General features: G+C 46.4%; 1 protein-coding gene across 1 annotated transcript in view; it reads left to right on the forward strand.

Moving 5' to 3' along the window:
• Positions 1-21,903, forward strand: part of DPP9 (dipeptidyl peptidase 9) — a 79,113-nt gene extending 57,210 nt beyond the window's left edge. The window contains exons 17-21 of the mRNA XM_086947055.1: positions 5,537-5,683; positions 7,241-7,393; positions 19,159-19,301; positions 20,138-20,249; positions 20,801-21,903. Coding sequence (XP_086803181.1) covers positions 5,537-5,683; positions 7,241-7,393; positions 19,159-19,301; positions 20,138-20,249; positions 20,801-20,893 — 648 coding nt within the window. The 3' untranslated portion in view covers positions 20,894-21,903. The remainder of the gene's footprint in view (positions 1-5,536; positions 5,684-7,240; positions 7,394-19,158; positions 19,302-20,137; positions 20,250-20,800) is intronic.
• The last annotated feature ends 5,339 nt before the right edge of the window (positions 21,904-27,242 follow it).

Below are 27,242 nucleotides of genomic sequence, written 5' to 3' on the forward strand. Positions count from 1 at the left end.
AAAGACAGTGTAGCTAAACTCTAAGGGCGTAAATATTCCCTGAATCAAAATTCAAACAAAATAATAGACCCTCTAGATCAATCAAAATAAGTGTGTGCTGAAACGAAAAATTTATACAAAAATCCTTTAATTTATTTATATTTTGTTTTTAGTATATTTTGTTTGTTATTTATATCCTTTAGGCAAAATTCATTTACTTTTTTGATTCATTGTTCACATTTACAAAAAAAGCCTTGATGTGTATTACATGATAACACAAACATAAGCATACAGTTAATTATTTACAATCAAAAATGTATAGAATTAATAAGTGAAAACAGACGAATTTACATAAACATAAATACATATACACATTAACCCAGTGATATACGAAATATTCAGTTGTTGGTATAATTGATGAAGGCAATGCGGTTGAGTGGAACTACGCGCGTTTCGGCCTGAGGCCTTCGTCAGGTGACCGTCATTCGTATATTACACATAAATACAAAAAGTGATATAACACAACAAGGGACAGGTTGACGTATCAACACTTTTGCTTCTTATGGTGACACATTTAATATCATTTGTCCACTGTTAGATATTCTTATTTGCTCCTGCCACAGGGCTTTCTATCCACCAAATCACATTTTAGTTATGGTGAATCTGGTTAGTTGACGAGTAAAGCGAATCTTTGGGATCCTTAATCCTGAAAGCTGGTTCTTAGATATTTGATATTTGTGAAGTATTATTTTCACAAGGCAAACCGCCGAAGAGGTACAAGATTTTAAGTCACTTTCTTTGTAGTTAATCTTAATCTAGTAGCGCTGTCAGCTGCACAGGCTGGGGATATTTACCACTCTGTATAATGGTGTTCGAGCGTTCTAACGGGGGTTCTGTTTAGGATGCACAGGCTGGGGATATTTGCCACTTTGTCTAATGGTGCTCGAGCGTTCTAACGGGGGTTCTGTTTAGGATGATGCTTCCGAAGTCCGAGATAGATCGCGGACTTCGGAAGCATCATCCTAAACAGAACCCCCGTTAGAACGCTCGAGCACCATTAGACAAAGTGGCAAATATCCCCAGCCTGTGCATCCTAAACAGAACCCCCGTTAGAACGCTCGAGCACCATTATACAGAGTGGTAAATATCCCCAGCCTGTGCAGCTGACAGCGCTACTAGATTAAGATTAACTACAAAGAAAGTGACTTAAAATCTTGTACCTCTTCGGCGGTTTGCCTTGTGAAAATAATACTTCACAAATATCAAATATCTAAGAACCAGCTTTCAGGATTAAGGATCCCAAAGATTCGCTTTACTCGTCAACTAACCAGATTCACCATAACTAAAATGTGATTTGGTGGATAGAAAGCCCTGTGGCAGGAGCAAATAAGAATATCTAACAGTGGACAAATGATATTAAATGTGTCACCATAAGAAGCAAAAGTGTTGATACGTCAACCTGTCCCTTGTTGTGTTATATCACTTTTTGTATTTATGTGTAATATACGAATGACGGTCACCTGACGAAGGCCTCAGGCCGAAACGCGCGTAGTTCCACTCAACCGCATTGCCTTCATCAATTATACCAACAACTGAATATTTCGTATATCACTGGGTTAATGTGTATATGTATTTATGTTTATGTAAATTCGTCTGTTTTCACTTATTAATTCTATACATTTTTGATTGTAAATAATTAACTGTATGCTTATGTTTGTGTTATCATGTAATACACATCAAGGCTTTTTTTGTAAATGTGAACAATGAATCAAAAAAGTAAATGAATTTTGCCTAAAGGATATAAATAACAAACAAAATATACTAAAAACAAAATATAAATAAATTAAAGGATTTTTGTATAAATTTTTCGTTTCAGCACACACTTATTTTGATTGATCTAGAGGGTCTATTATTTTGTTTGAATTTTGATTCAGGGAATATTTACGCCCTTAGAGTTTAGCTACACTGTCTTTTTCTACATAGTTTACCTTCCCTACGAGTAGCTAACTGTATACATTGTAGGGGCCCCTTCCTTCTCATAGAATATGTAATAAGATGGACAGGGTACTCCATCACTAACGTGGTGGATGTCCCATCCTGTTTATTCCAAGGACATAATATCCTATGACACTTGTAATAAGTAGAACAGTATATCTGCCACGTTTGTGACAGAGTATCCCATTCACTAAACTCGAAATCAGGACCTGAACCCGTGGGAGGTTGTAGCACTTGAGTCCTAAACATTGAAGAATGCATTCTGTTTTTAGTCACCTGTATAAGGCACATAAACAATATAAAATCTGTCTTAGTGTGGAAAAGAGTACCCGTCTGTTTATTGATTCTAATCTCTCTGTTTTGAATAATTGTTTTTTCCTTAGCTTATCTCTTATAGTTTTTAGGTCTCGCACCTGCGATCGCATCGCGAAGCGATCGTCGCTGCGAGGCCTATTGTGATCAGTTTTGCTTGCAAGGAGCCAAGGGAGACAAGAGATGGGCACGCGCGGAAACTGATCAGGTCGCACGCGCGTTCTCCATCTCCTGTCTCCCTTGGCTCCTTCTAGACAGACAGACAGACGGACAGACAGACACAAACACACTCCCACACCCTCACCTCCCCCCTCACTCACCGGGCGCTTTTCGCATGTCCCTCTTCCTCCGCAGCGGCTCACTCTCAGCGGCAGCAGGCTCCAATTCAGAGTCTGAGCTCGGCGTGTCTTCTCCGCGATCCACAGCTTGCGCCAGGACAGCTGATGTGCATGCTCACGGCGACTGCGTCTTGTGCGCTCCCACCGCGGTTTCGGTTTCGCGGCCGGCGAACCTCAGCTTGTCTTCCTTGTTGCTTTACACTTTGGGAACTGTAGCCTTGGTTGGCCTATTCTAGAAACATGACTACAAGTGCCAAGAAGCCAAGCAAAACATGGAACTGCATGCGCTACCAAGGAGTGGAACTGGGAAAGTTGCGAGCTATGATGTTAAGACGCTGATACATTATGTTTTCACGTAAACCTCATTTTTTCATTGTTTGCTTTCTTGGTGCTAGTGGCTGACGCCTGCAGGTATTTTAAACAATTTACAAGAAAAAACATTTTTCATGACCTTTCTAAAGTTGCTCAGCGTAGCAACAGAATGCACCCGATAATAGTAATTTATTCTGCAGCCTCGATTTTGAATTCCGCCGCACTGCTTTTGCGGATGAAAAATGGTGGGCGGAGGGCTGGTCGGGGTCCCCTCGTGTGGTGTCCAACCGGTGTGCCTCTTCCTTCAGCTTTTCCATTACAATCCGCCCACCTCTAAATCTAGCTACGTTACGCGCCTCTTGCAGAGCTGCCTGCCTCCAGCTTCAGAGCTGCGGCAGGCCCGGCCTCCCCCAAAATGTCCGCAGTGCACCCCCATCCACCCCTCCGAGACACAGAGCCACTGACGAGTGCAGCCACCGAGGGAAACTCCTGCCTTATTACCACACTAACTCAGGGCGCCTGCGGTGTCAGGGCCCCACAGCACATTGCAATGCTGCTCATTAATCAGCCAGACACCGGTGCGTGGTGCAGCGGAGCAGCCCGCGCGCAGCCTTATTAACCCCTCAACATTTTACTGTAAGACACTAGTGCTCGGAGGGCGGCAGAGCATCGTGTGGGTAAACAGTTCAAAAACAGTCTTTGGCGTGATTGGCTGCGTCCTTTTGTGGGCCTATGCGCACCTTCACTTTATTTACTTATCAAGTTGGAACGGTAAACAGAAAAAAAACACCAAAGCGAATTATAATACAACTACGGTCACAGTTCCTACTAATAATAACAACAATTAGAATAATCATGGCACATAAAATTATAGATGTAATTGTAATCAAATTAGTTGTATACAACACGATCAATACACTATATTGATATTTAATTTGTTACTTTTCTAGAGTGGTAATAAGCATAGCACCAGAAACACGAGTTGTGTGCCAATTAGGAATCAATTTTATCTGTTTTATGTGACACCTCAGACAGCGCCTACATATCAACAAGCATTGGCAATGCCAATAGCTCTCACCTACACGAGCCATTGGTCTTTGTCAATGTTTTTTAACCATGTTGTACAGCAACATGGCTGAAAGTTTTTTTTTTAAAAGCACTGTGACACAGCAGTGCTCTGCGTCATTGTTTTTTAGGTCTCGCCTACACAGCGTGCTGCATAAGAGACCTTTAGCCATCGTGCAGCTCTTTTTGGAAGCACATACTTGTGCTTGTGGTGGCATATACCTTGCAGGAGCGCGCAGGGGCGCACCGCAAGCACGAGTATGTGCTTCCAAAAAGAGCAGACTGCTCTCCCAAGCATGCGCGCGCCTCTCTCCTCGCCCACACGTTTTTGCTTGCGCTTCTTGTTGCTTTCTTTTCATTTCAGTTTCCCTTTCTTTCCTTTCTGTTCTTTTTCGCTAATGTTTCTCCTTGTCATTCTTTTCCTCTTCCTGTATTTCCTACTATACTTCTCTAGGCAGGTTCCTTTTGTTCTGCATTATGTAGCTCCTTTTAGCTCTCAATAGATTTTCTTTCAGTGTGTTTTCTTCCATTCCTTGTACCCTCTCTAGCCCAGTCCATTTCCTGCAGTTGCTTTTCATTTCTTACTTTCCCTTTGCTCTTTGTCTGCCTTAATATGCTGTTGTCGTCCTTCCACCTTTCTTCGAAGCATCCTTCTATCTATGTCCACGTCAAAGAATAATTTTCTTATCTTCCCATTACTACCCTTTTCTGTTGACCTCTTGTGCATGTGTGTATGTCACGCGACAGCTGCAATGCAAGGAAGACTGACTGACCCATTTAATGACAGGTCCAACAAGGACAGACACCATGCACGGGCCACAGAGTATCATGGCATATGTGCCCCATACCAATGAGAAAGAGCTGGGATCGACCACATACTGACCCACCCCCCAGCAGCTTGCATGAAACCACCGTCAGTTCCAAGCTGCCAACCTATGAATGCTGAAAGCAGAGAATCGGGGCTAAAACACCAAGTAGTGGGCTAATAAGCATAGGCGATGTGCGATAACGTCACAGGAAGTGATATCACAATCCTATTGTATTCTTCTTCACAGAAATGGGAATAGATTCTAGCCAAACTGGTACAAATGATGCTATGTATTCTATATGTGGGATTAATATGCAATGGAAAACATTCAAGTTGAATCCAGTTCTTACTTGGTAATTTGTTTTTGGTGTTTACACGGGGTCTTCTGCAGGCATCTGGGTTGTATATTTTAAATGAGTATGCCCTTTGTGTTTTTTTCTAGTTGACATTGTTAAACCAATATTTAACAAGCATTTGCAATGCAATAGGTCTTGCATTTGCGAGAGTTTAAGCTATTGGCATTGTAAATAACAATGCCTTTATTTATGTGTTAAAAACCAACACGGAAATAAAAGGCATTGCCATTTACAATCCCAATAGCTCAAACTCTCACAACTGCGAGACCTATTGCATTGCAAATACTTGTTTCACTAAGGTTTTTTGTCCCCATTGTGGACAGCAAACCCCATCCTTTAGTACCATTCCTAATTCCTTGTTGTCCTTTCAGGTACAGTTAGTCAATAACTCCTTCAAAGGCATAAAGTACCTCAGGCTGAACACACTGGCTCATCTGGGTTACGCAGTGGTGGTGATTGATGGCAGGGGGTCATGTCAACGAGGACTTGCATTCGAGGGGGCCCTGAGAAACCAAATGGTATGGAATATTGCCTTCTCATTTAAACTGTTAAATGTTACTGTCACTAAACTACATGTATCTGCTGCAGCTACCTTTGCCACTTGTGATGTGTTAAGCTGTGAAGCTCTTTGGATCCCTCATCTTGCTTTTAAGTCTTGCACTCCCTGTCGTTCTAATGCCAAATTTTGACCTTCAGTTCACTTTCATGTTTCTATATTCTGTTTGTTATGAGTGTCTGCCTCGTTTCATGATGTAGATATTTACATTAATTGTATTGGTTACTTGTGGTGTTTCACAGAAGGAGGCCTCCTTGGCATGTCTCACTGACAAGCAAGCCCGAGTCAAAGCACTTACTGTCTCCCACCACAAGCTATGTCTGACTACTTCAGTTAATCGCCCCCACCCCCACACTCCATAGTACTACACTTGTTGTGGCATCCGAATTTGTGATTGTGTTCTGGATGGTGCCAGAGTTCACATCTGTAAATTGTGAAGATCAGAGTACTTGACCATCTGCTGTGTTCCAGAATACACACCTATTTACCATGTTGGGAGCGAGGATGTATGCTCATTTGCAACATTAGCATTAGAACGAGAAGCTGCTACTACTGGGTGGGAACGAGATATGCTCTGGGCTAGTAGGATAGCAGCAGCACATGTCCATCATCCAATGGACCAATGTGCACTGCCCCATCCCAAAGTAAAATACAGGAATGCCTGCCTGAGGGTAACACATAACTCACAAGTTTACCATTTAATGAGGCAGTGAGCATGCCCATGCACTCAGGCCACATTTAGCTGCTTGTCTGCAGGGAAATCTTGATATGCACATTTATATGAAAGAAGGCCATAGTTTGGTCATTCTGCGAGTAAACGTGGGTTGGTTGTAGAGAATATGCTCCTACATGTAGGAATATTGATGGGTAGGGCTGCTGTTCATCCTCGAGGGTTCAGTAGTTGCTGGCCTTTTTTGGTAGTGGAGGGGTAGAATTTGCCCCTTTCACCTAGAGGGCGAGATAGCATGTACATCAGCCAAAGAAGAAGAGCCTGACTATTCTTGGTGGAATTTCTCCTGCCAGTGGGCCTAGATCCACTTCATCAAGTCCTAATCAGTCTGCTGGGGGAAGGAAGATACAGTGTCCGACACTGCACAGGGTGGGTAGTGTTTAGGCTGGATGGATGCAGTGCTTGTGTTGGTATTTTTTGTCTTACTTCAATTGGGGTAGAGGGAGTCTGAGTCCATGTCAGTCTTCCAGGCTGGAATGCGAGGGAAGGGCCGAGTGTGTGCCCATCTGCTGGGGTTTTGAGTTAATTGCATCCATATATTTCCTAATGTTTCTAATTGCATGCATGAGAAAAGATTTCTTGACATCAAAGGAAGATAAATAATTGCTGGTGTGGGGTGATAGTTTGTCTTCTTCATGGGGTGAAAGTTGTGTGTAGAGAGCATGTTTGTCTCCACTGCGTGCATGTGCCAGTGTACACTTATCTGCCTGAAACTGCCCAGCTGGTGTGGACTTAATATCCATGTGTGGACCTTTTTCTCATCTTAAATGCCTTCTCTTGTTATTGCAGGGTCAGGTCGAGATTGAAGACCAGGTGGAAGGTTTACATTTTGTTGCAGAAAAATACGGGTTTATAGACCTCAGTCGTGTTGCTATCCATGGCTGGTCATACGGGGGCTTTCTGTCCCTCATGGGGCTCATCCACAAGCCCCATATATTTAAGGTAGGACCACTTTCTTCTTTAAAATTTTTGAAACTAAACTATACAAGCTACAAGGAAGTTTTCCCATCCACCGCCCCTAATACATAATCTGGCACCTATAGTGAATGTTACCTAACCAACATACTTTGTTCAGGTGACAGCGCAAGAACAAAGGAAAGACAAGGAGATGATGGACGTAGTGCTGAAACCTTTCAGACACTCACCCCAAGTCACATCTGGGTTGAATCCATCATCTTCTTTAGCTTACTTTGCCACCCAAAGAACGATGCTGGATTCAACCCAGATCTGTGACTGGGGTGAGTTTCTGAAAAGTTTCAGGGCTCCGTCCATCATCTCCTTGTGTTTGCTTTGTTCGCCCTTAGTTGGCAGGATTTGCCCAGACATATGGGTCCCTTGCTTACTTTGCCACTGCATTCAAGGTAGCCTGACATAAGAGGGGTGTTACCTCGAAACCAGTCCCAGGATGCTTGTTTTCGGTCCAGGGAAGACCTGGCTTGGCAGTTCGGGCTGGACTGTTCCCATGAGGCACAGGGTCAAGACTGATTTGCATACTGCTAGGTCCACACAGGGGTGGCGAAGTGAGCTAAAGAACAATGATGGATTCAACCCAGATCTGTGACTGAGGATGAGTGTCTTTAAAGTTTCAGCACTCCCGGCATCATCTCCTTATGTTTGCTTAGACAGTGTAAGAACTTCCAACTGACTTCCATTAATAACTGGATTGAATGCTTCCCCATAATGTTCCTGTTTTAGCTTGGTTACACCCCTTTTCTGCCTTCTTCCATGTCCTCTTTTTATGTTTATTTAAATTTCAATCTTCTCCCACCAAGATTTGTTATTATTTTGTAGCAGTGTTATATTTTTTACTAGACTCGTTTTCCTCCTTTCTTGTCTCTTTTATCCAGATCCTTGTTTCCTCCTAATGTTTTTCAAACATTTTCTGTTCCCAGACTATTTTCTTGGTTGATTTATTTTCTCTTTTCTTCCATCTCCTGCAACACCATTGTTCCTCCTGTTATTGAGTCCCCTTCCTTTTCTCTTCAGGTGCCTCACAAATAATTTTATTTCTTACCTCCTCTGCCCTTTATTTTCTTAGTTTGTCCCCTCATGTCCAGTATATTGCTTTTTCCACTTCATTTAGTTATCTCCTTTTTCTTTATCCCATGCCAGTGTACTCCTCCTCTTAGCGAATGGGTCACTTATTGTAAATGCATTTAGGTTTAAAGTATTTTATTGAAGCAGGGTGGGATAGGACACAGAGGGGTGAGAAACAGGTGACCCACAAGATCCGCGCACCAGTGCGCATCATACAGCCAATACAATAATACAGTTACAATTTTGCAAGAGGCTCCGTCCGACTCGGGAGCATAGCTTCAGCACCTGTGGGCATGGACAAACAACGAGGGGAGGGGAGGGGGGGGGGGGGGGGAAGGGGAGGGGAGGGGAGGGATGAGGAGAGGAAAAATAATCAGGAGGGAAGGAACAAAAGAAAGAACTCATGGGGAAGAGAAAAAAGGAAAAAAAAAAAAAAAAAAAGGGGGGGGGGGTGAAGGGAGGAGAAACAACCCCGCTCCAAAAAACCTACCCAACCAAACTGAACCCCCAACTACCATACCCCGACCCACCCCCTGTACTGTGCCAGCATCTACAGTCCCCGCCACTGTGAACTCTCCATGAATCACTACTATGCAACACCAACCCCACCCACTCAGGCAGGCGGGTCCGGCGGCGGCGTCAGCCTCAACAACCGCAGATATCTAGGGCAGGTAATCTCTCGAAACTCAGAACATAACAGGCTGTGAAAGGGCTCCCACAATTCCTCAAAGGTATCAGTATCCCCCAGGGCCACTAAGGACATCTTTTCCATTCCAAGAACATGCCACAATCTGTGCAGCCAACCAACTACAGAGGGAAGTGTTGTAGTGCGCCAGTGTATGAGAACATTCTGCACCGCTGACCCCAGCGCAATTGCGATCTGTCTACCCCTCTTGGACCTAAGGGGATACATCAACCCGTTCGGCAACCCCAACAGGACATAGGCCGGGAACCTAGGCAGTTCTATCCCAAAGCATTTGTCAACCTCGCTCAGGACCTCTTCCCAGTACGGAGCCAGCAGGGGGCAATCCCACAGTATGTGCGTCAGTGTACCAGTGTTGCCACAGTTGCGCCAGCACGTCCCTGGTATCGCCCTATCCATCTCGTGCAGTTTCTCCGGAGTGCGGTACCAGTAGGTCGAGATTTTAGTAAAGGTCTCCGTAAGACCCGTGTGGTAGGCCGAGTGGCGCGCGCGGTAGGAGATGTGGTCCCATTCTTTATGACTCAGCTCGCGCCCAAGCTCTCACTCCCATCGTACCCGACCAGGGTTGTGAATGTGAAATGAGGGGGGTTGCAGCATTCTATACAGGTCCGAGATCAGTTTGGCGTCCGACGTGCGAGTAATTAACCAAAGCTCGTACTCCGTGATTTCCCTGTGTGCCGCGTCACGCACTTGGGGTTGTAATGCCCAGTGGCGCGCCTGCATGTATCGCATGCGTTCCGTCTCAGGGAGGCCATAATCCCTCTGCAAGTCCTGGAAGGAGACAACCCCCTCGGGGGAGTACAAGTGATACAGAGTGCAGCAGCGGGCCACCCGCCAGCGTTCATAGGCTCCCTGTTCCAGCCCCGGGCCGAAGTCCGGGTTGCCAATGAGCGGCGTGAAGGGAGAGGGGAAGGTAGTCAACTCGCATCTGGCAGCCACCGAGTCCCACGTCTGGAGCGGGACCCGCGTCACCAAAGACGCGTAAAGATTGGGGGGTCGATGGGCTCGCCTCAGGAATGGTACTTCCTGCAGCGTCCTACCCGCCACCGCCTGATCTTGGAACAGCCAGTGTTTATCAGATTCCCACCGGCTCCATTCCACGAGGTATCGGAGCTGAGCGGCCTGAAAATATTTCCGTAAATCCGGTATCCCCAGCCCTCCGGATTCCGGCGAGAGCATAGCGATGCCCCTCTTGATCCTCGGCCTACGGCCCTGCCACACGAACCGCGAGATGGCGGTCTGAGTCTCCGCGAGCCACCCCGCTGGAGGGTGGAGCGGTAGTGCTCTGAAGAGGTAAAGCACCTGAGGCAGAAGGGTCATCTTCACTGCGGCCACCCTACCCAGTAGCGAAAGCGTGCCTTTATCCCACCGGCCCAATTCCTCCTTGATTTTAGTGCCTAAAGCTGCGTAATTGGCCTTCACCATCTCCGGGAGGGAGGGCGCCAGCAGGATCCCCAAATACGGGATCTGGTCCTTGGACCAGCTCAGAGGGTAAAGCCTCTGCAGTTCCACTCTAGTGGCAGCAGATAGCGAGATGTCCAGGGCGGCCGACTTACCCAGGTTCACCTTAAAGCCCGCCACATCAGCGAATAAGTTCAGTTCCTCCACACAGGCCGGTAGCGATCTCCGCGGGTCATCCAGCGTCAGAATGACATCGTCCGCGTACAGGCTAATCGCGTGGCGAAACCCGCCCATCTGGACACCGATAATGTCAGGGTTCTGCCTAACCCTCTGGGCAAATGGCTCCATGTACAAGGCAAAGAGCAAAGGGGAGAGCGGGCATCCCTGTCTCGTGCCCCGTTCAATGGGGAAGGGTCGCGAGCTGCCGCCGTTCACCCGGACCACCGCAGATGGGAACCGGTAGCAGTTAAAGATCAGGTGACGAAACTTCTCCCCTATCCCAAATTTGCACAGGACTTTCTCAAGGTAGGGCCAGTGCACCCTGTCAAAAGCTTTCTCCGCGTCAATGGACAGGAGCATCCTCTCTCCAGGGATCCTGGAAGCCTTCTCGAGAATGTGCGTCACCCTCTTCGTATTATCTACCGTTTGCCTACCGGGCACGAAGCCCGCCTGGTCCGAGTCAACCATACCGGGGAGATGCAACGCCAAGCGCGCCGCTAAGATACTGGTGAACACCTTCAAATCGGTGTTCAGCAGCGAAATGGGACGATAGGACCCACAGGCGGTCCTGTCCTTGCCCGGCTTAGGGATCACTGAGACCGTGGCCTGGAGAAATTCGGAGGGGATGGCTCCCGGCTCTGCGAAGGAGTTAAAAAGGCGAGTCAGTAGAGGCGCCAGCTCCTGACAGAAGGTTCTGTAAAACAGCGGGATAAAGCCATCCGGGCCCGGGGCCTTGCCCAGTTTGAGTCGGGATATCGCCGTAACCACCTCTTCGATGCGTATGTCACGCTCCAGATATTGAGCCTGATCCTGAGTCAGCGACGGAAGCGGAACCGAGTCCAGGTAGTCCCCCTCAGCCTGGGCCGAAGGTGGCTCCCCGGAGTAGAGGTCCGCATAAAAACCGCGGAAGACATCCGCTATGTGTTCATCGGTCGTGACTCTGCCTCCGGCCGGGTCCAGCAGTTCCTTCACTCGGTGCTGCTGGTGCTGCACCCTGAGTTTGTTAGCCAGGAGCCGCCCACACCGATCGCCCCCCGTGTAATATTTGTGCTTCAGGCGGAGCACTGCGTACTCCGCCCGATCCGTGTCTAGGGCTGCCAGGAGCTTCCGCGCCGCCTTCAGCTGCCTCCACACCCTGGGGGCCCCTGTCCTGTGATGAACCTGTTCCAGCTCCCTCACCTGCTGGGTGAGCTCGTCTCTCTTAAGTTGCCGGTCCCTATTCTCGGCAGCGGAAATCGCGATAAATTCGCCTCGGAGCACGGCTTTTAGGGCCGCCCACTGTGTCGCACGGGAAGTGTCCCCATTGTCGTTCACGGTCTGAAAAGCCAAAATGGCCGCCTTAATCTGGTCCACCACCGACCGCCTATGCAAAAGCGTATCTCGGAGCCTCCAAACCCCCCTCGACCGAGCCACCGGCGGGTGAGTGAAAGTGCCCTCAACTGGGGCGTGATCGGAAAGAGAGAGGACCCCCATGTCCGCATTCGAAGCCAAAAGAAGCAGCGGGCCCGACACTAGGAGGTGGTCTAAGCGCGCATGAGATCTATGGGCGTGTGAGAAATAAGAGTATGCGCGGGTGGTGGGGTGGAGGCAGCGCCACATGTCATGCAGGTCCAGCTCCGCAAGTCGAGTCCGAATCGAGCCCGAAAGCTCACCCAACTGCTGGCGCCGCTGCACAGACCTATCCAGCGCCGCGTCAAAAACCAGGTTCAAATCACCCCCCAACACTATGTGCCTATCAGAGGTGAATGCAACGTCGTCCAAGGCCCTGTGTAAGAATTGGTCCTGATGTTCATTGGGGCAGTAAACGGAGCCTACAGTCAGTGCCAAGCCCCCCACCTTGATTCTATATACCAGGAGTCTTCCTTTCTGCTCCGCCACCTTGCTCACAACCTCGCCCCCGAACCTTCTAGAAAACAAAATGGCCACCCCTGCCGTCTTGGAAGTGCTAGAGGAAAATAGCTGTGTGGGGAACTTGGGGGTTCGCATCCGCGAGCAATCCTTAGCCAGCAAGTGGGTCTCTTGCAGCAGGCAGATATCTGCTTGTGAGTTTCCCAACAGGGATAACACCGCCCGCCGCTTAACCGGATTATTCAGCCCTTTCACATTGAGAGTAAGCACCTTAAGAGCCATCAAAGAGAGAGTTCAGGAAGCACATATCAAAAGGCAAAGCCCCGTCAGCAAACACAGAAGGCACCCTCCGAGACCTCAAAACAGAGCAACATTGAATCAACCATTGGCACAGTACAGTCCCCGAACCCCAACACCCCGCGGCCAAAACCCCCCCCCCCGCCCCTACACCAGCAAATCCACACCACCCCCCGCTACTGGCCCCCCCTCTAGGTCCCAAAATCAAAACAGCTGCCCGTCCGCCCCAACCCCTTCCCCCGCTGCTCAAACTGTTCAAAAAAGGCATTGTCCCAGTCCGGCCCAAAACGGGCAAGGCCGTGGAAAGTCAACCTAGTGGACGTCCAGCCACCACCTTCAGCACTCGCCCTTCCTCCCGTGCCACCCCCCGAAACCCCGCACCTGCAATAAGAATGTGCTAAAGTAGACTCCCCCCGGAGTGAGTTCAGGCCGTCAAGGCCACTTCGCCATTCGCCGCCACTCTGGAGGCCTCCTGGATGGCAGCCGCCATTTCAGCCCGGATTGCAGGCGAGCCCGGGCGCTCCGCCGGGGGAGAGGCCCCCCCCTCAGCTCGTTGCCAGCCGTTACGATTGCTGCGCCTCCGTCGCGGGTCCGGGGTATCCGTGTCCGTCGCAGTGAGGCCCAGCACCTCGCACACATCTTGAAGGGATCGAAGTTGATGTAAGACACCGTTCCACCTGAAGATCAGGCGGAAGGGGTGCCCCCAGGAGTACTGCGTTTCATGCTCCCGAAGGAAGTCCGTAGCGATCTTGAAGGATTTCCTCTTCTGTAACGTGACTGTGGATAAGTCCTGAAACAGTGTCACAGGATGGTCCCGGAATCGAAAAGGCTGCTGCCTTCGTGCCTCACGGAGGATCCGCTCCTTCAAAGGAAAGTTCGGGAGGAAGGCCAAAATGTCCGGGGCGGGCGCCGTGGCCCTGCGGGGGCGACCCACCCGGTGCGCCCGGTCAATGCGAATCCGAAAGTCCTCCGGCTCTCCCAGGATCGCTCGGAAGAGGGCCACCAGATATGCCGTCACGTCTTCACCCTCCTCACCAGACGGCACTCCGCGGACCCGAATGTTGTTCCGCCTGGACCGATTTTCAAGGTCCTCGGCGTGGGCCTGTAGTTCAATCTGTTGCTCCCGGAGCCGCAGGACCTCCTGCTGCAGATGGGTGATCTCCTCATCCCTGGAGTGGCCCGCTTCCTCCACCGTGTTCACCCGATCCCCCAGGGAGTCCATCTCTCTCCTCACTTCGCGGACCTCCCCGGCCACTTCATTCTTGAGTGCTTGGAAGTCTTCCCTCAGGGAGCTAAACAGGGACTCGAGAAAGGACCTCGTCACCGGGGGCTCTCCACCTTCTGCCCCCCTGGCTGGTGCCGGGGAGGTCGCGGCCGGGTGAGCACCTCCGCTGCGTAGGGCGCCCCGTCCCAGCATCTCCGGCAAGGTCCGGTCGCCTCTTCGCTGTCCCCTGGCATTCGACATTGTAGAGCGAGAACGGACACTGAGGCTCGCTGAACAGCAGGGAAAGCGGCTATATGCCAGCCGGGAGTAATCACAAAGAGCGCCAGGAGGGATGAGCTGCCCGGCCGAACTCCACAAAATGGCCGCTCAGTAGTGTCGTGGGGACAACGCCCAAGATGGAGACCCTTTGTCCTTCTCCGACCCAAGAACCAGAAATCCGGCCAGGGGGCTAGGTCACAACGCAACAGCCACCGGGGCCCGCTGCTTCAGGGAGAGATCAGGCTCGGGAGACTCGGTCCCCAATTCCGCACAGATAACCAGCCGAGGCGACCTCCTCCAGCAGGCCTCTTCAAGCCACGGACTGGCGTAGCGAGGTGGCACCGACTCCGCTACCGCTCTGCACCTCCGCTCCGCTCCGCTCCGTACAGCCGCTGCTGGACAGCTCCCGGCTGCGCGCGGAGCCGTCGCCGAATCCCACTCCAACAGCACATGCACCACAGCGGGCTTCACACCTCAGAGGCCGATCGCCCCGTCGCGCTCCGAGGGTCGGGAGACTCGCGGCTTCCAGCTCTCACTCGGGTCGTACAGCGGGGTCCGATTTGGGCTACACCGGCCAAAATCTCGTCCCCGACGGCGCCAACCAGGCTCAGCAGGCTCTCCACACCTCCACCGCAAGCACCAGGCTCGTTGGCCGCGTGATCCGGGGGGGAATCAGCGGTTCCGAGCGGTGCAGGAATTCAGGGGTCCGGGAGCCCTCGGCAAGTGCGACCGCTCAGCCCGCCATCTTGGCCACGCCCCCCTGTAAATGCATTTAGCTGAGAAAAAAAAAACATTTTTAGATTCTGGACAGAAAGATACACTTGCCCACAATTTTTTTCAGGTTCCGTTTGCCAAGTCGTTTTCCGCTCCATTGAGCAAGTATTCATGAGTGCATTCCTACTTGTTCATATTTCACTAGTATTTATTTACAAATTGATATTTTTTTTTTGCTTGACTCAACATCTTTTGAAAAGTTTTTTTCTGTCTTGCGCTCTGGAGAGTTATCCCTAATCTGCCCCATTTCAGCGACTTGAAAAACTGGTAGAGAAGCTTGTGGGCTAAGCTGATATTTCTGTTGATGCATTGAGCATGTTCTTAGGCATTTGACATTAAAGAATTGTCCAGCGACCTGCTCTGCGTATGTACCCTTTACTATGGAAGCCTCACTGTTAACCAGAAAAGGGTGGTGGTGATGAACAGAGTGTCTGAATTAAGCAGACCACTCTTACCCAGTCCAAAGATCAGGGCTTGATCCATCATCGTTATTTATCTCACTGCACCATCCCAGCTCAGAACCTGGCTATATGCAAATCAGTCTGTCCCTGGCCCAGTGCATCATGGGAACAGGGCAGACTAAACTACCAAGCCAATTCTTCACCAGAAAGGAGACAAACTACCGGGGACCGGTTTCTGGCATTTCAGCCGTCTTCGGCCCGGCTTGCTTGAATCCTGATGGTGCAGTGAGAAAGGGACTCATGTCTGAGTATACCCTGCCACACCTATAGTGGCCAAAAACGATTCAGAAAAGGGGGGTGGGAGTATTCTGCTTAATTCAGAAACTCTGTCCATCACCACCCCTTGTTGTTAAATATTTTGTCCACCATAAGCGTGGAAGGGTATACTCAGATGTGAGTCCCTTGCTCATTGCACCATCAGGATTCAAGCAAGCCGGGCCGACGACGGCTGAAATGCCAGAAACCGGTCCCCGGAAGCTTGTTTCCTTCCCAGTGTAAGAATTGGCTTGGTAGTTTGGTTTGCCCTGTTCCCATCATGCACTGGGACAGAAACAGACTAATTTGCATATAGCCAGGTTCTGAGCTGGGATGGTGCAGTGAGCTAAAAAACGGTGTTGGATCTAGCCCTGATCTCTTGACTGGGTGAGAGTATTCTGCTTAATTCAGAAACTGTCCATCACCACCCCTTGTTGTTAAATATTTTGTCCACCATAAGCGTGGAAGGGTATACTCAGATGTGAGTCCCTTGCTCATTGCACCATCAGGATTCAAGCAAGCCGGGCCGACGACGGCTGAAATGCCAGAAACCGGTCTCCGGAAGCTTGTTTCCTTCCCAGTGTAAGAATTGGCTTGGTAGTTTGGTTTGCCCTGTTCCCATCATGCACTGGGACAGGAACAGACTAATTTGCATATAGCCAGGTTCTGAGCTGGGATGGTGCAGTGAGCTAAAAAACGGTGTTGGATCTAGCCCTGATCTCTTGACTGGGTGAGAGTATTCTGCTTAATTCAGAAACTCTGTCCATCACCACCCCTTGTTGTTAAATATCACTGTTAACCAGAGCTCTGATATATATATATATATATATATATATATATATATATATATATATGTGTATAAGGAGCTAGTTTTAACCCTAACATTACTTTAGAATGCCAGAGATAGTTGTAAGCGTATATTAAGAAAGAAAAGAGTTTACATTAGAGTCTGAATGAATGGATGATAATAGTGCCTGATGTTTTTCAATTGGGAGCCCCGGGCTTGTCTATATATGTCTGTTTTCAGAAGTCTCCTGAACAGCTTGCGATTGGGCTCAGTTGTGGTTAAAATATTTCAAAGGTGTGGCCCTGAAACTCCCAGGTACCGTTCTGCATTTTTCAAGCTTAAGCATAAAGCCGACCTGTAGCACATCTCATGGAAGACAACTTCTCTGTGGCTGGAATAGTGATTTAAATACGTGCTCTGTGCAACCATGAGACTAATTCAGATGTTTGTTATAGTGTCATTAAGAAATACCCCTCATTCTTACAGATGGGCATTTCTGATTCCCACATAAATCACACAACTTTATTGCCATTATTCTTTCCAAGTCCGATATCTCGATCAAAGACATTGTTCCATATCACAAAGGTTAAAATGGCCTTAGATATTAAATCATAATCTAGATAAATTGTGAAGACAAGTGCAAGTCAAAACAACACGTAAAATATCTGTCTGTCGGCACTGAATTTGTCTTCTTCAAAGCATGCTATTGATCTTGTAAATGACTAACGCCAGAAAGCTAACAAATCCCTTCCTGGTAAACCCACGGGTCATTGCACGGGGGCAGTTCAGGCCCATCAGCCCTCCTAAGCAATACCCCATCTCCCAGACATGTAAAGAAGATACCCAAATAGGGTGACTACCTACCTCCCTTTACGGACAATGTTTCCAGTCATGCACTTTTGTATGATAGTGCAAAGCATTTTGCGTGTTGTATTCTTCTTTTGCTTCCTTTGAACTAGACAAACACTTTTGAAATCTGTGGTTTTTAGGTGAAGCTTTCAGGGTTGGAATAAGCGTCAGTAATAACCTTGAGTCAGGTTGTCATCCTATATCTGGTCATCGATACCTGTTTAGATATTACTTCATTGATTCCGACCCCTTAGTAGACCTAGTAGTATGCAAGGCTTCCTGCACAATGTAATTATTAAAAAGTGTCAAAGTTATTTATATATTTACGTATTTATTTTTTCGTCTGTTTTTTCACCTCTACTAGCCTAAAGGATGTGGTTACTAAGCGAATCTGTGTATTAATCAAAAAAATTCAAGATTGATTTGGGAAAGTTGCTTTCATTTATTCTTAGTTTTGTATCATGATTATTTTATATGAACTCATACATGTCCCACCGCATAAAACCAAGTGCATATAAAGTGTTAATATAAGAGATATTTGCCTAGTCTGCCATGTAAAAACTAACTGGATAACTATCCCTCTTAGTAAGCTGATGAAAAATTGCCTTCAATGCCAATAAGTATTGTATATAGCACATGTCTAGCAGATATATGAAAATAAGATGGAATATATTGCCTTTCTACAGGCCGGTTTTCTTTGAGAAATAGTTTTAGCAGAAAAGAAAGTAAGATGCAATATATTGCCTTTCTATAGGCCAGTTTCCAATCAGATATTTTCTAAAATCGCAAATTTCATCCATAACAATGTGTTATGGTATCTTGTTCATGAAATGGAGACAATGTATTGTTAATAATTTCAAAGAAAAATCAATGATTAAGACCTAGGTTTGCAGTTAGGTAACTTTTCCATCACACGTTATAATCCCTACAGGACAACTACAACCTACCTTCAGCTAGATAGAGGGAGATTAGGAGAGATTAGCAGTGGCTGACCTTGAATGTATCAGATGTCACTATAGATCTTAGAAGCAGGAGCAATTTTTTTATTTATAGAGCTTTATTAAAATCAGACATTGCCCTGCTTTCTACACTTATCCGTTTCTCTTCCTTTATGGAACTTCAGTGCAATCACTGCACCTTCCTTCAAATGTGATTTCTTACACTTTCCCTGCTATAGTCGCCTTGTTTTCACCCTTGTCCATTCCATGGTTTTCCATCCACTTCATGTCCCTTTCCCGCTTCATACTCTCTTACATATCCACATTCCCACTCTATATTCCTCCAAATCTCATATCGAATCCAGTGCTCTTTCTCTTTTCTTATGAAGTGTTCCCCTTGTTTTCTTATTTCATACCCTGCTCACACCTTAGATGAGACCGCACTTTCCATTGTTCAGAAAGCCAACTGAATCCTTGCAACTTTGAGCCCATTAATATTCTTTCTGTCCCCCTTGTAACCATTTGTGGTGCTTCTTTCCTCCCACCCCTCATCCCTCTTACAAAATATTTTAAGCAACTAAGGCTGCAAATGCATGCACTGTGACGTTTGTTCTTTCAAAGATACATGAATGCACGTACCTCTTTTGATTGACAGGTTGCTATTGCTGGTGCGCCGGTAACGATGTGGATGGCGTACGACACGGGTTACACAGAGCGGTACATGGATGTTCCAGAGAACAACCAGCAAGGTTACGAGGCAGGATCTGTGGCACTGCATGTAGATAAACTTCCAAATGAGTAAGTGAACATTGAAGGAGAGCGTTGTAATTTTCTAAATTGAAATATCCTATGTGTGCATTGGTGGAAAGGGCTGAGCTGATAATACCATTATTGGCAGGTCTTCACACTGTTTTTAGATCAGTACCCTGTAATTGGTAATTCTGCAGATGACCTCTCTAGAAATGACTAGTAGATGCTCTGTATATCCAACCGCCTCATCTCCACAAACACTGCAGGTATTCTTATGAAGATGGAAAAAATGTCTGGTAACTAGATTATCCTGCGGTTGTTTCTGCTTCACACGGTTATTACCAATAATCAAAGGCCTTAATAATCAATCACTGCAGCTTTATTTTGAGTATATTTAGCACAGTGAATATTGGGGAGAGGGTGTAAATCTGTAGACAAGATAAAGTGACAGCTGTGTGAGCACCAGCCAATTGTAAGAAGTGCAGCTTTTTTTGGAAAGAGAACAGGCAATGTGAGATGCAGCGCAGGCATATAGGTGAACTCTTAAAGGGAGAGGTTTTTGAGAAGTGGTGGGAGGTAGCACAGAATATTAGCGTTTGCATGTCCATCAAAGGAAGCATGCGCTCCTGTGAAAGGAGGAGAATTGTTGGAGTTAGGTGGATTATTCTACATGCAAGATGCGGCACCTAAGCAAATTTAGGGAGTGTGTTGGGTGTATCTAGGGGCGGCATTACAGGGGTGCTTCAGTTTCTGTAAAGGTATTGCATTTCGATGAAGACACGTATATCTGATATGTATTAGTGACTCCTGTCTTGTTACTGGCAATATACCTAAACTTTTGACCATGCATGCATGATTTCAGTCTGCTCTCTTTTTCTCCCCAGGCCAAATCGATTACTGATTCTTCATGGTTTCCTAGATGAAAATGTGCACTTTTTTCACACAAATTTCCTGGTATCTCAACTTATTCGTGCTGGGAAACCCTATCAGCTGCAGGTAAGAGTTTCTAAGAGGGTGGAGGCAATGAGGGTGTAGCTGCTTTTGAGTCTTGAAGTGGAGGCAATGAGGGTGTAGCTGCTTTTGAGTCTTGAAATACACAGTACACAGTAGTCCTATGCTAGTCAATAGCAATTGAAAGGGACCATACAGTGTACTGAAAATAAATCTGTTCTGTTTTTTGGGCCCTGCATAGCTAATAGTCGCAAACGAGGCATTCCAAAATGCTCCTTTGTTTGATAATGTCAGCTTGAATTTTGATACTTATTGTGACATCATGCACCAGACTGCCATTATAAATCTGATTATCTGCACTGATCATGCCCAGGGGTGCTTTGTAATTAGCTTTGATAGCAAGTGTAAAAAAAAAAAAAAAAAGGAGCTCTGGTTAGTGCTGTTGATGTCTGGGCATGAGGGTGAGATTGTTAGTAATGCAGATGGTAGAACCATCTTTATGCTTTTGGCTGTACCTCTCTGCAAGACCCAACCGCTGCTGGCAAGCCATGAAACTGACCTGTATGGACTCATGGTTTTCTTCTTCTCTTTCCTAGATATATCCGAATGAAAGGCACAGTATTCGATGCCCGGAGTCAGGAGAGCACTACGAGATTACATTGCTGCACTTTCTTCAAGAATACCTCTGAGGACACATGCTCCTGGCATCGTTTGGACTCTAGTAGCTCACCTCACCTCAACCCCTCCCCTTCCACCGCCTTCCTGTTTGGAGCCTGCAGGACAGTGCGGCCGGGTCTTTTACAAGCAGCTTTGGAGGGCCGTGCCCTAGTCCTTCTCACAGTTTGGAATCCTTCTCACCATTGTCTGGAGTTTTTAGCGCACATATTGTCATTGTGCCAACAGTTGGACTCAGCACTTTTGGTGCAGATGAGTCCCACGTCACTGTTGGCAACACCGGCTATATGCAACTGACAGCAGGAGTCTGGAAATTTGGGTGAACCGGGAAATGGTACATACACCAAGGAATTCTGGATTCATACTGCTAGACAGATGATCTCTTACCCCAAAGGCCAAGATTCCTCATTCCCACCTGGATTAAGGAGATACTGGTAAGCCCCTGAGGCTCACATCTTGCTATTTTAGGAATATTTTCAGGATGGGCAGTGGGCTGTCGAAGTCCATCCAACCTTTTGTGAACCAACTCTCTGTCTCTTACCTTGAATGTGGTACTGTGCCAACAAGCCATTAAGTAAATCTAGTCCTAATTGTATCTGGCAACAATACCCTGCCTTGAATCCCATCAGTGGCAAAATCTGTTGGAGAGAGGAGTTGAGGCACTGGTGTAAAGCTCCCAGCCTGCAGCTGCTCCAGGAAGTTTGTTTTCTCACATTTCGTGCTTGCCCATCCCGCGCTTTAGTTGTACCTCTGGGAATCTCGATTTCAGTGCTCTGGCGGACAGTGACTGCTTCCATTGTCTCACCATTTCGGTTTTTGCATCCGTTTAAAAATAGGATAATTCCCTGTTGGACTAGCTCCCTCCACCCAGTGTGGGCCAAGAGGTGCATCAGGGGCAACAACCACACCAACCTGCCCAAGTATTTTAAGTGCGTATTATGAACAGAAAATATTTTTATGAATTCTTATTCTTTTGTAATTATGAGTGTAATACAGAGCAACTCATTAAAACATTGGAAAAAGAGTGCCTCTTGTCCAGAAAGTGGTCTGCCTTCCATCCGTCCAGACAAAATCAAACACTGGATTTGAGGGGTAAATGTTTACAGATCGCATAATGCTAGGTGACCAGGCTGGGAGATACTGGAACTTGCCAATCTTTCACCACTACATCACAACAATAAAAAAGATTTTAAGCAGGAATAGATCTCGGTCAGATAAGTGATTGCAGCTTACATCTGTATTATTAGTGTGAATCCCTGCATAGACATCACAGTTTTCCATCTTTCTGATGTCAACAAATTGAGTACTGTAACATCTCTCATGTGCAGTGCTTAGAAACAGCAAAAACTGATGTATTAGGAGGTGCATTCAAAAGGCACTATTTATTACTTTTCAAAAGTAAATGGTCATCCAAACATACTGCAAAAGCATTTATCACGTACAAACGCAGCTTTTAACTTCAGTGTAAGCTGAGCACTTGTCTTTACCTTTGTACATTCTGTGTGCGTTCTCATCTGTTCATTATTAAAGCACTTATTCCACCAGTGTGTTATCTTCAGGGGACTAGCAGCCCTAACTCAAATATTGGTTTGTCACCCCTCCTCCCCTTGCCCCCAACACCTCAGGACCGGCCATGGGCTAGATAAACCAGCCTAGATACACTGGCTCGCCCATTTAAAAGACTAAGATGAACCCTGCACAGTCGCCACTGAGTGAGGCACAGCAGAACAATCAGGTGATAAGAATGCTCATGAAAGTCAGGACAGCAGCTTCCGGAGTAGAACCCAAAGGCAGGCTGATAAGAGAGACGTAAGTATACTCCCAAATGTGCTCAGTTCTCAACTAGTTGTATGCTGAAGTAGGAGTCTGGAGAAAATGGAAGAGGTAAAACGGTGACATAAAAGCCGCAAGCTGTGTCGTCCCCCCCCCCCCCCCCCCTCCCCACATTTGTAGAAGCAGAAAAGGTTGGTATGGATTCCTAAAAATAAGACATCCGGGGGTCATACTTTTTTATTTAGACTTGGGTGCACTCAACTCAATCATTTGCTGTTTATCCTTTTTGTCTTCAAACATTTTGATGGGTCAAGTAATTGAATGCTGATTGGAAGTTCCCGGTAAGTGTACTACTGTGCCAGTTTCTGGGCATGAATGGTGGTAAGATAATAAATGGTCACTCCATAGCTAGACTGTTAGTGATGCAGAATAGATAAGAAAAGGTTGACTTTAAGGTCGATGGCGTAAATTGATAAGGAATGACGCATTGAAGGCAGATCAGCTTCCCTGCTCATGGTCCTACTTCTATGCCAAATGACTGGCACTCCCACTTGACACTCCCTACATTCTCTACTGACATCCACAGTATTGTGGCTCATTGCAAGAGGCTGCGTTGCTGTGTAGTATAACAAAATACATCATAACACCTCTCCTTTTGTGAACAGGAAAAAACAACATTTTAAAAAGCGAGTAATAATAAAAACATCCATTGCCTCACTGGCATGAACCAGCAAAACACCACTGCTAAAAACATAAGCTCACATAATTGAAAAGCCTTCGGCAAAGTATTGGGAGTCCTCTAAAAACACTATAGAGATGGGAATATCACTCCTTTCTCTTTCACCAAAGCAAAGCAATTCATGTCTGACCCATCTAAGAACTGCTTGTGTAAACTCGCCTATGTAGCATGCAAAACATGCATCCCATCTTGCATCCTCAAAAAAACAGTAGGTAATACTAAACGTATTCAAGGATATGTTGGATGGGTGTTCTGTGACAAGAGAGTTGTGTGTGGTATTGTGATAATATTGACCTGTTTTGGCACAGACTTAAAGATTTACATAGGGATCTTCATCAGGTCATAGTATCCACTTGTGGAAGGACAAACTGGATGTTATTTGTTAAAGTGGGGAGATTGAAAGTCTTACTCCTTTTTATAATTGTACTTTGCAATGTAATTGTTAGAGGCACTGCAAACTATACCCTAATGGACCAAATCGCTTGCATTATGTTGAACATTCCCTACTTTTCTGTGTTCTCATAATAATTGTGTGGTGAAAATACGATTTTCAGTTTCTGCTTGAATTTATAAACACACAAGGAAGTGCATGACCAGTTTCATGGTAGTGGAGTTAAATACAATACACAGAGAAAAATATAGGGGAACCTTGGAGCTGGTAATTACCAGTTCGATGTGCCGGTCAGATGTCTCACAATCTTAACTGGCACCTCTGCATTTTTTGCTGTCAATCACACCGTAGGCATACGGTCAAGCTGACACAGGCCTGGCATGGCTGACATGTATCAGGATACATCCAATAGTAGATGTTGTGTTTGAAATACATTTTAGCATTTTATTCTGAACCCCACTGAACTGTAGTGCTATGATTTAAGGCCTTGCGTCACATGATCACGTCTTCACATACTCTGAACTAATAGCACTACTAGGTTCTTTTGAGATGGGGAAAGCAGGATGTATAAGTAGATTGCATTGCATCATCCCAAACAAGGCATTGCAAGGCTTCTGTCCTTTGATTTACCTTGGGGAAATGGGACAATTAGGAGGTCATTTAAAGAGAAGAATATCAGCAGCGCGCCCTCTGAAAAGTGATAAAGGAAACTGGGAACAAAAACGTATCTGTGGTCTTAAGCAAATGTAAGGAAATAAGTGATTTCCTTGGTAGAAGCCTTCTGCCTAGGCTTCTTTGGCAAAACAAATGTGTTGTTCCTTGAAGTTCAATCAAATAGTTGCTGTCCACAAATAGAGGTGTTCCACTAAAAGGCATCTGTGGAAGAGAAGTTGCTTCTTCTACGGTCCTGATGAAGACCCTGTTACAGTTATTGAATGGATCAAAACATCGCCACTCTACCTTGTTGCATGATATGCACTGTAATGTTAAAATGTTCTTTAATTCAGTCTCTTTCCTTATAAATTAATGCAGTACTTAACATTGTTGATGAGTTGTTTTCCTTTTTTACAAACCACCGCAGAGCACTTTTGTTCACTCTTGCCACTCATTACCTTCACCGCATGTCCTTTGGAGCACCTATTGTATGTATTCTGTCTGTTTTAACATGATTAATCAGTAATTACAATACTGTCTATTTATATGTGGATGCCGAAAATATTTGTTTTGCCAAGGAAGCGTAGGGGTAAAGCCTCTTCTGATGGAGCCACTCTTTTTCTGACTGTGTGCCTAGGTTCCCAGGGATACAGGGTTGCCCCATAATACCAGTCCTGAACTCCAAGCCTTTGTGGGCTGGATTGTCCAGTGCATATATGCAGAGGTGCACCCGGTTCTGCTCTAATGTGCACATAGTTCTTGAAGGACAGAAATGAGTGGGAGGACACTTGCAGTACTGTGCATGATATCATAGAAGATGATTATGTTGACTCAAGTCTGTTTTGCTGGACGTGATTGAGGAAGAATAATATGTTGATTTTGTATAGTGCACTAATCCCCTCAAAGGGTATCCAGGCGCTTGGGCAAGCTGTGTAGATGTGTGGCTCCACAGTGCTTTTATGAAGAGCCAGGTCTTCAGCTTCTTGTAGAACTCTAAAAATGAGGAGGAGGTTCTGATGATTTGAGGGAGTCGTGCCATGTTTTGGGTGCGATGTAGGAGAATGAGCAACCTCCAGTTTTGCTTTTGCGGATACAAGCAGTGTATGCGAGACGTGTATGCGATACGGAGCGAAGGAGTCTGGTGGGTTGGTGAAAATGTATGCAGATGTTCAGGTATTCTGGACCTGTGTTTGTAGGGCTTTGGATGATATTGGTTACTGGAAGGTAACTGTTGTACGGCTTGTCAAACGTTTTCTCCGTTATTTTGCTAAACTATCTCTTATGGATAAGCATCTTGTCGTACTTGGAACATGGCCTAGATAAGCACTGCAGTTTTGAGAGCAAAAAGTTGATTAGTGAATTGCTCAACTATAGCTATATTACCAGTTTTAAATATGCTTATAGAGGTGTGGGCACTCTTTTAAAAGCAATGGAATAGCTACTCTTTTAATGGCTTCGTTTCATGTCTGCCCACCCAAATATTGAGAGGTCTGTAAAGCTTATTACTAGGTGCTGGTTTGTTGGAGCATAGCTATTTCAGGTATTCTTTCAAGGAATGTGGGCTTGTAATCTGGATGACAATAGAGGTCTGACATGACGAATGAGCTGTTCATCTTGAGTACTTCTTGTACAACTGCCCCACTCTAAAAGACAAATCTGATGAGAGCTGTCGTATAGTTTCCACAAATCAGTAGGAACCGCACTTTTGTGGAAGACATAAAAATTAGGATGGTGCCACACGGATTCCATGCACTCCCTCAGACCAGCTAGCTCACAGTGACACCGCTTGCCGCCCGAACCTAGATAGGGAGGCAAACAGTTCTGGCAACTACTGAACACGACAACTCTGTTGCCTCAGGAACTGTGTTGAAAGACCTAGAATCTTTTGGTCTAACACTCGTGCTCTTTTTCACTCCGAGAAATATATAAGGACTACATGATGGAACTTTTTTTTTTACTATTTATTGAACCAAAGTGATTTTTGTATTGAAAAAATGTGCTGCAATGATTAAAACAGAAGCAGACAGAAGTTGTAAGTGTCAAGACAGTGAATAAAACGAAGAGTTCCACCATCTTGCTGAGACAACCTATATATGCATTCATATACAGTATTATAGCAATCTAACATACTCTGATGCAAACCCTAACCTGCGTGTCTATGGTGTAAATGTATGATCTAACCCTTTTACCTAGTGAGTAAGAGTGTAGGACCCCTTCTTAGTCACGACCTGGACACTCCTCACAGACGCGTCAGCTGCTGGGCGAAAGCTCCAGCATGCAGGAACTGCTCGAAGTCGGCAGAAGTGTCTTCTGATTATACTTGGGGAAACAAAAGGTTATGCACAGTAAAAGGCATTCTTGCCTTGCACCGAGATTGTGATCAGGCTGCCATAATTTGTATTCCACATATAACTGTGTCACCATATGGACGTAATAACAAACGCATTTGTATAACGGACATTAGGGCCTTGTACACAGTGCCAAGCAGGGCAAAGTGCTCGGCCGGCCCCCTGGGGCTGCGACCGAGCTCTTTGGCAGGGCCGGTTTTCGGACGATTTTGTTACAGGGCTGCTTTTGCAGCTATGCTGCAAAAACGGCCCTGTAACAAAAACGCCCCCCTGGGCCCAAAACCGACCCCCACCCTTGCGGCGCACCAGGGGATTGCCCGGTGCCCGCAACGACCAGTCTGGGCCTGGTGCCAAGGCAGTGTAACAGTGTTCCCACAAGCTCTGTGTTAGCAAGGTCGGTGTTTCCAAGAAACTAGCCCAAGTGTCACAAATGCAATTGTGTGTCAAAAGTCGATGTG

The sequence above is a fragment of the Lissotriton vulgaris genome, chromosome 12 (assembly GCF_964263255.1).
Source record: "Lissotriton vulgaris chromosome 12, aLisVul1.2, whole genome shotgun sequence".
Lineage (NCBI taxonomy): Eukaryota > Metazoa > Chordata > Amphibia > Caudata > Salamandridae > Lissotriton > Lissotriton vulgaris.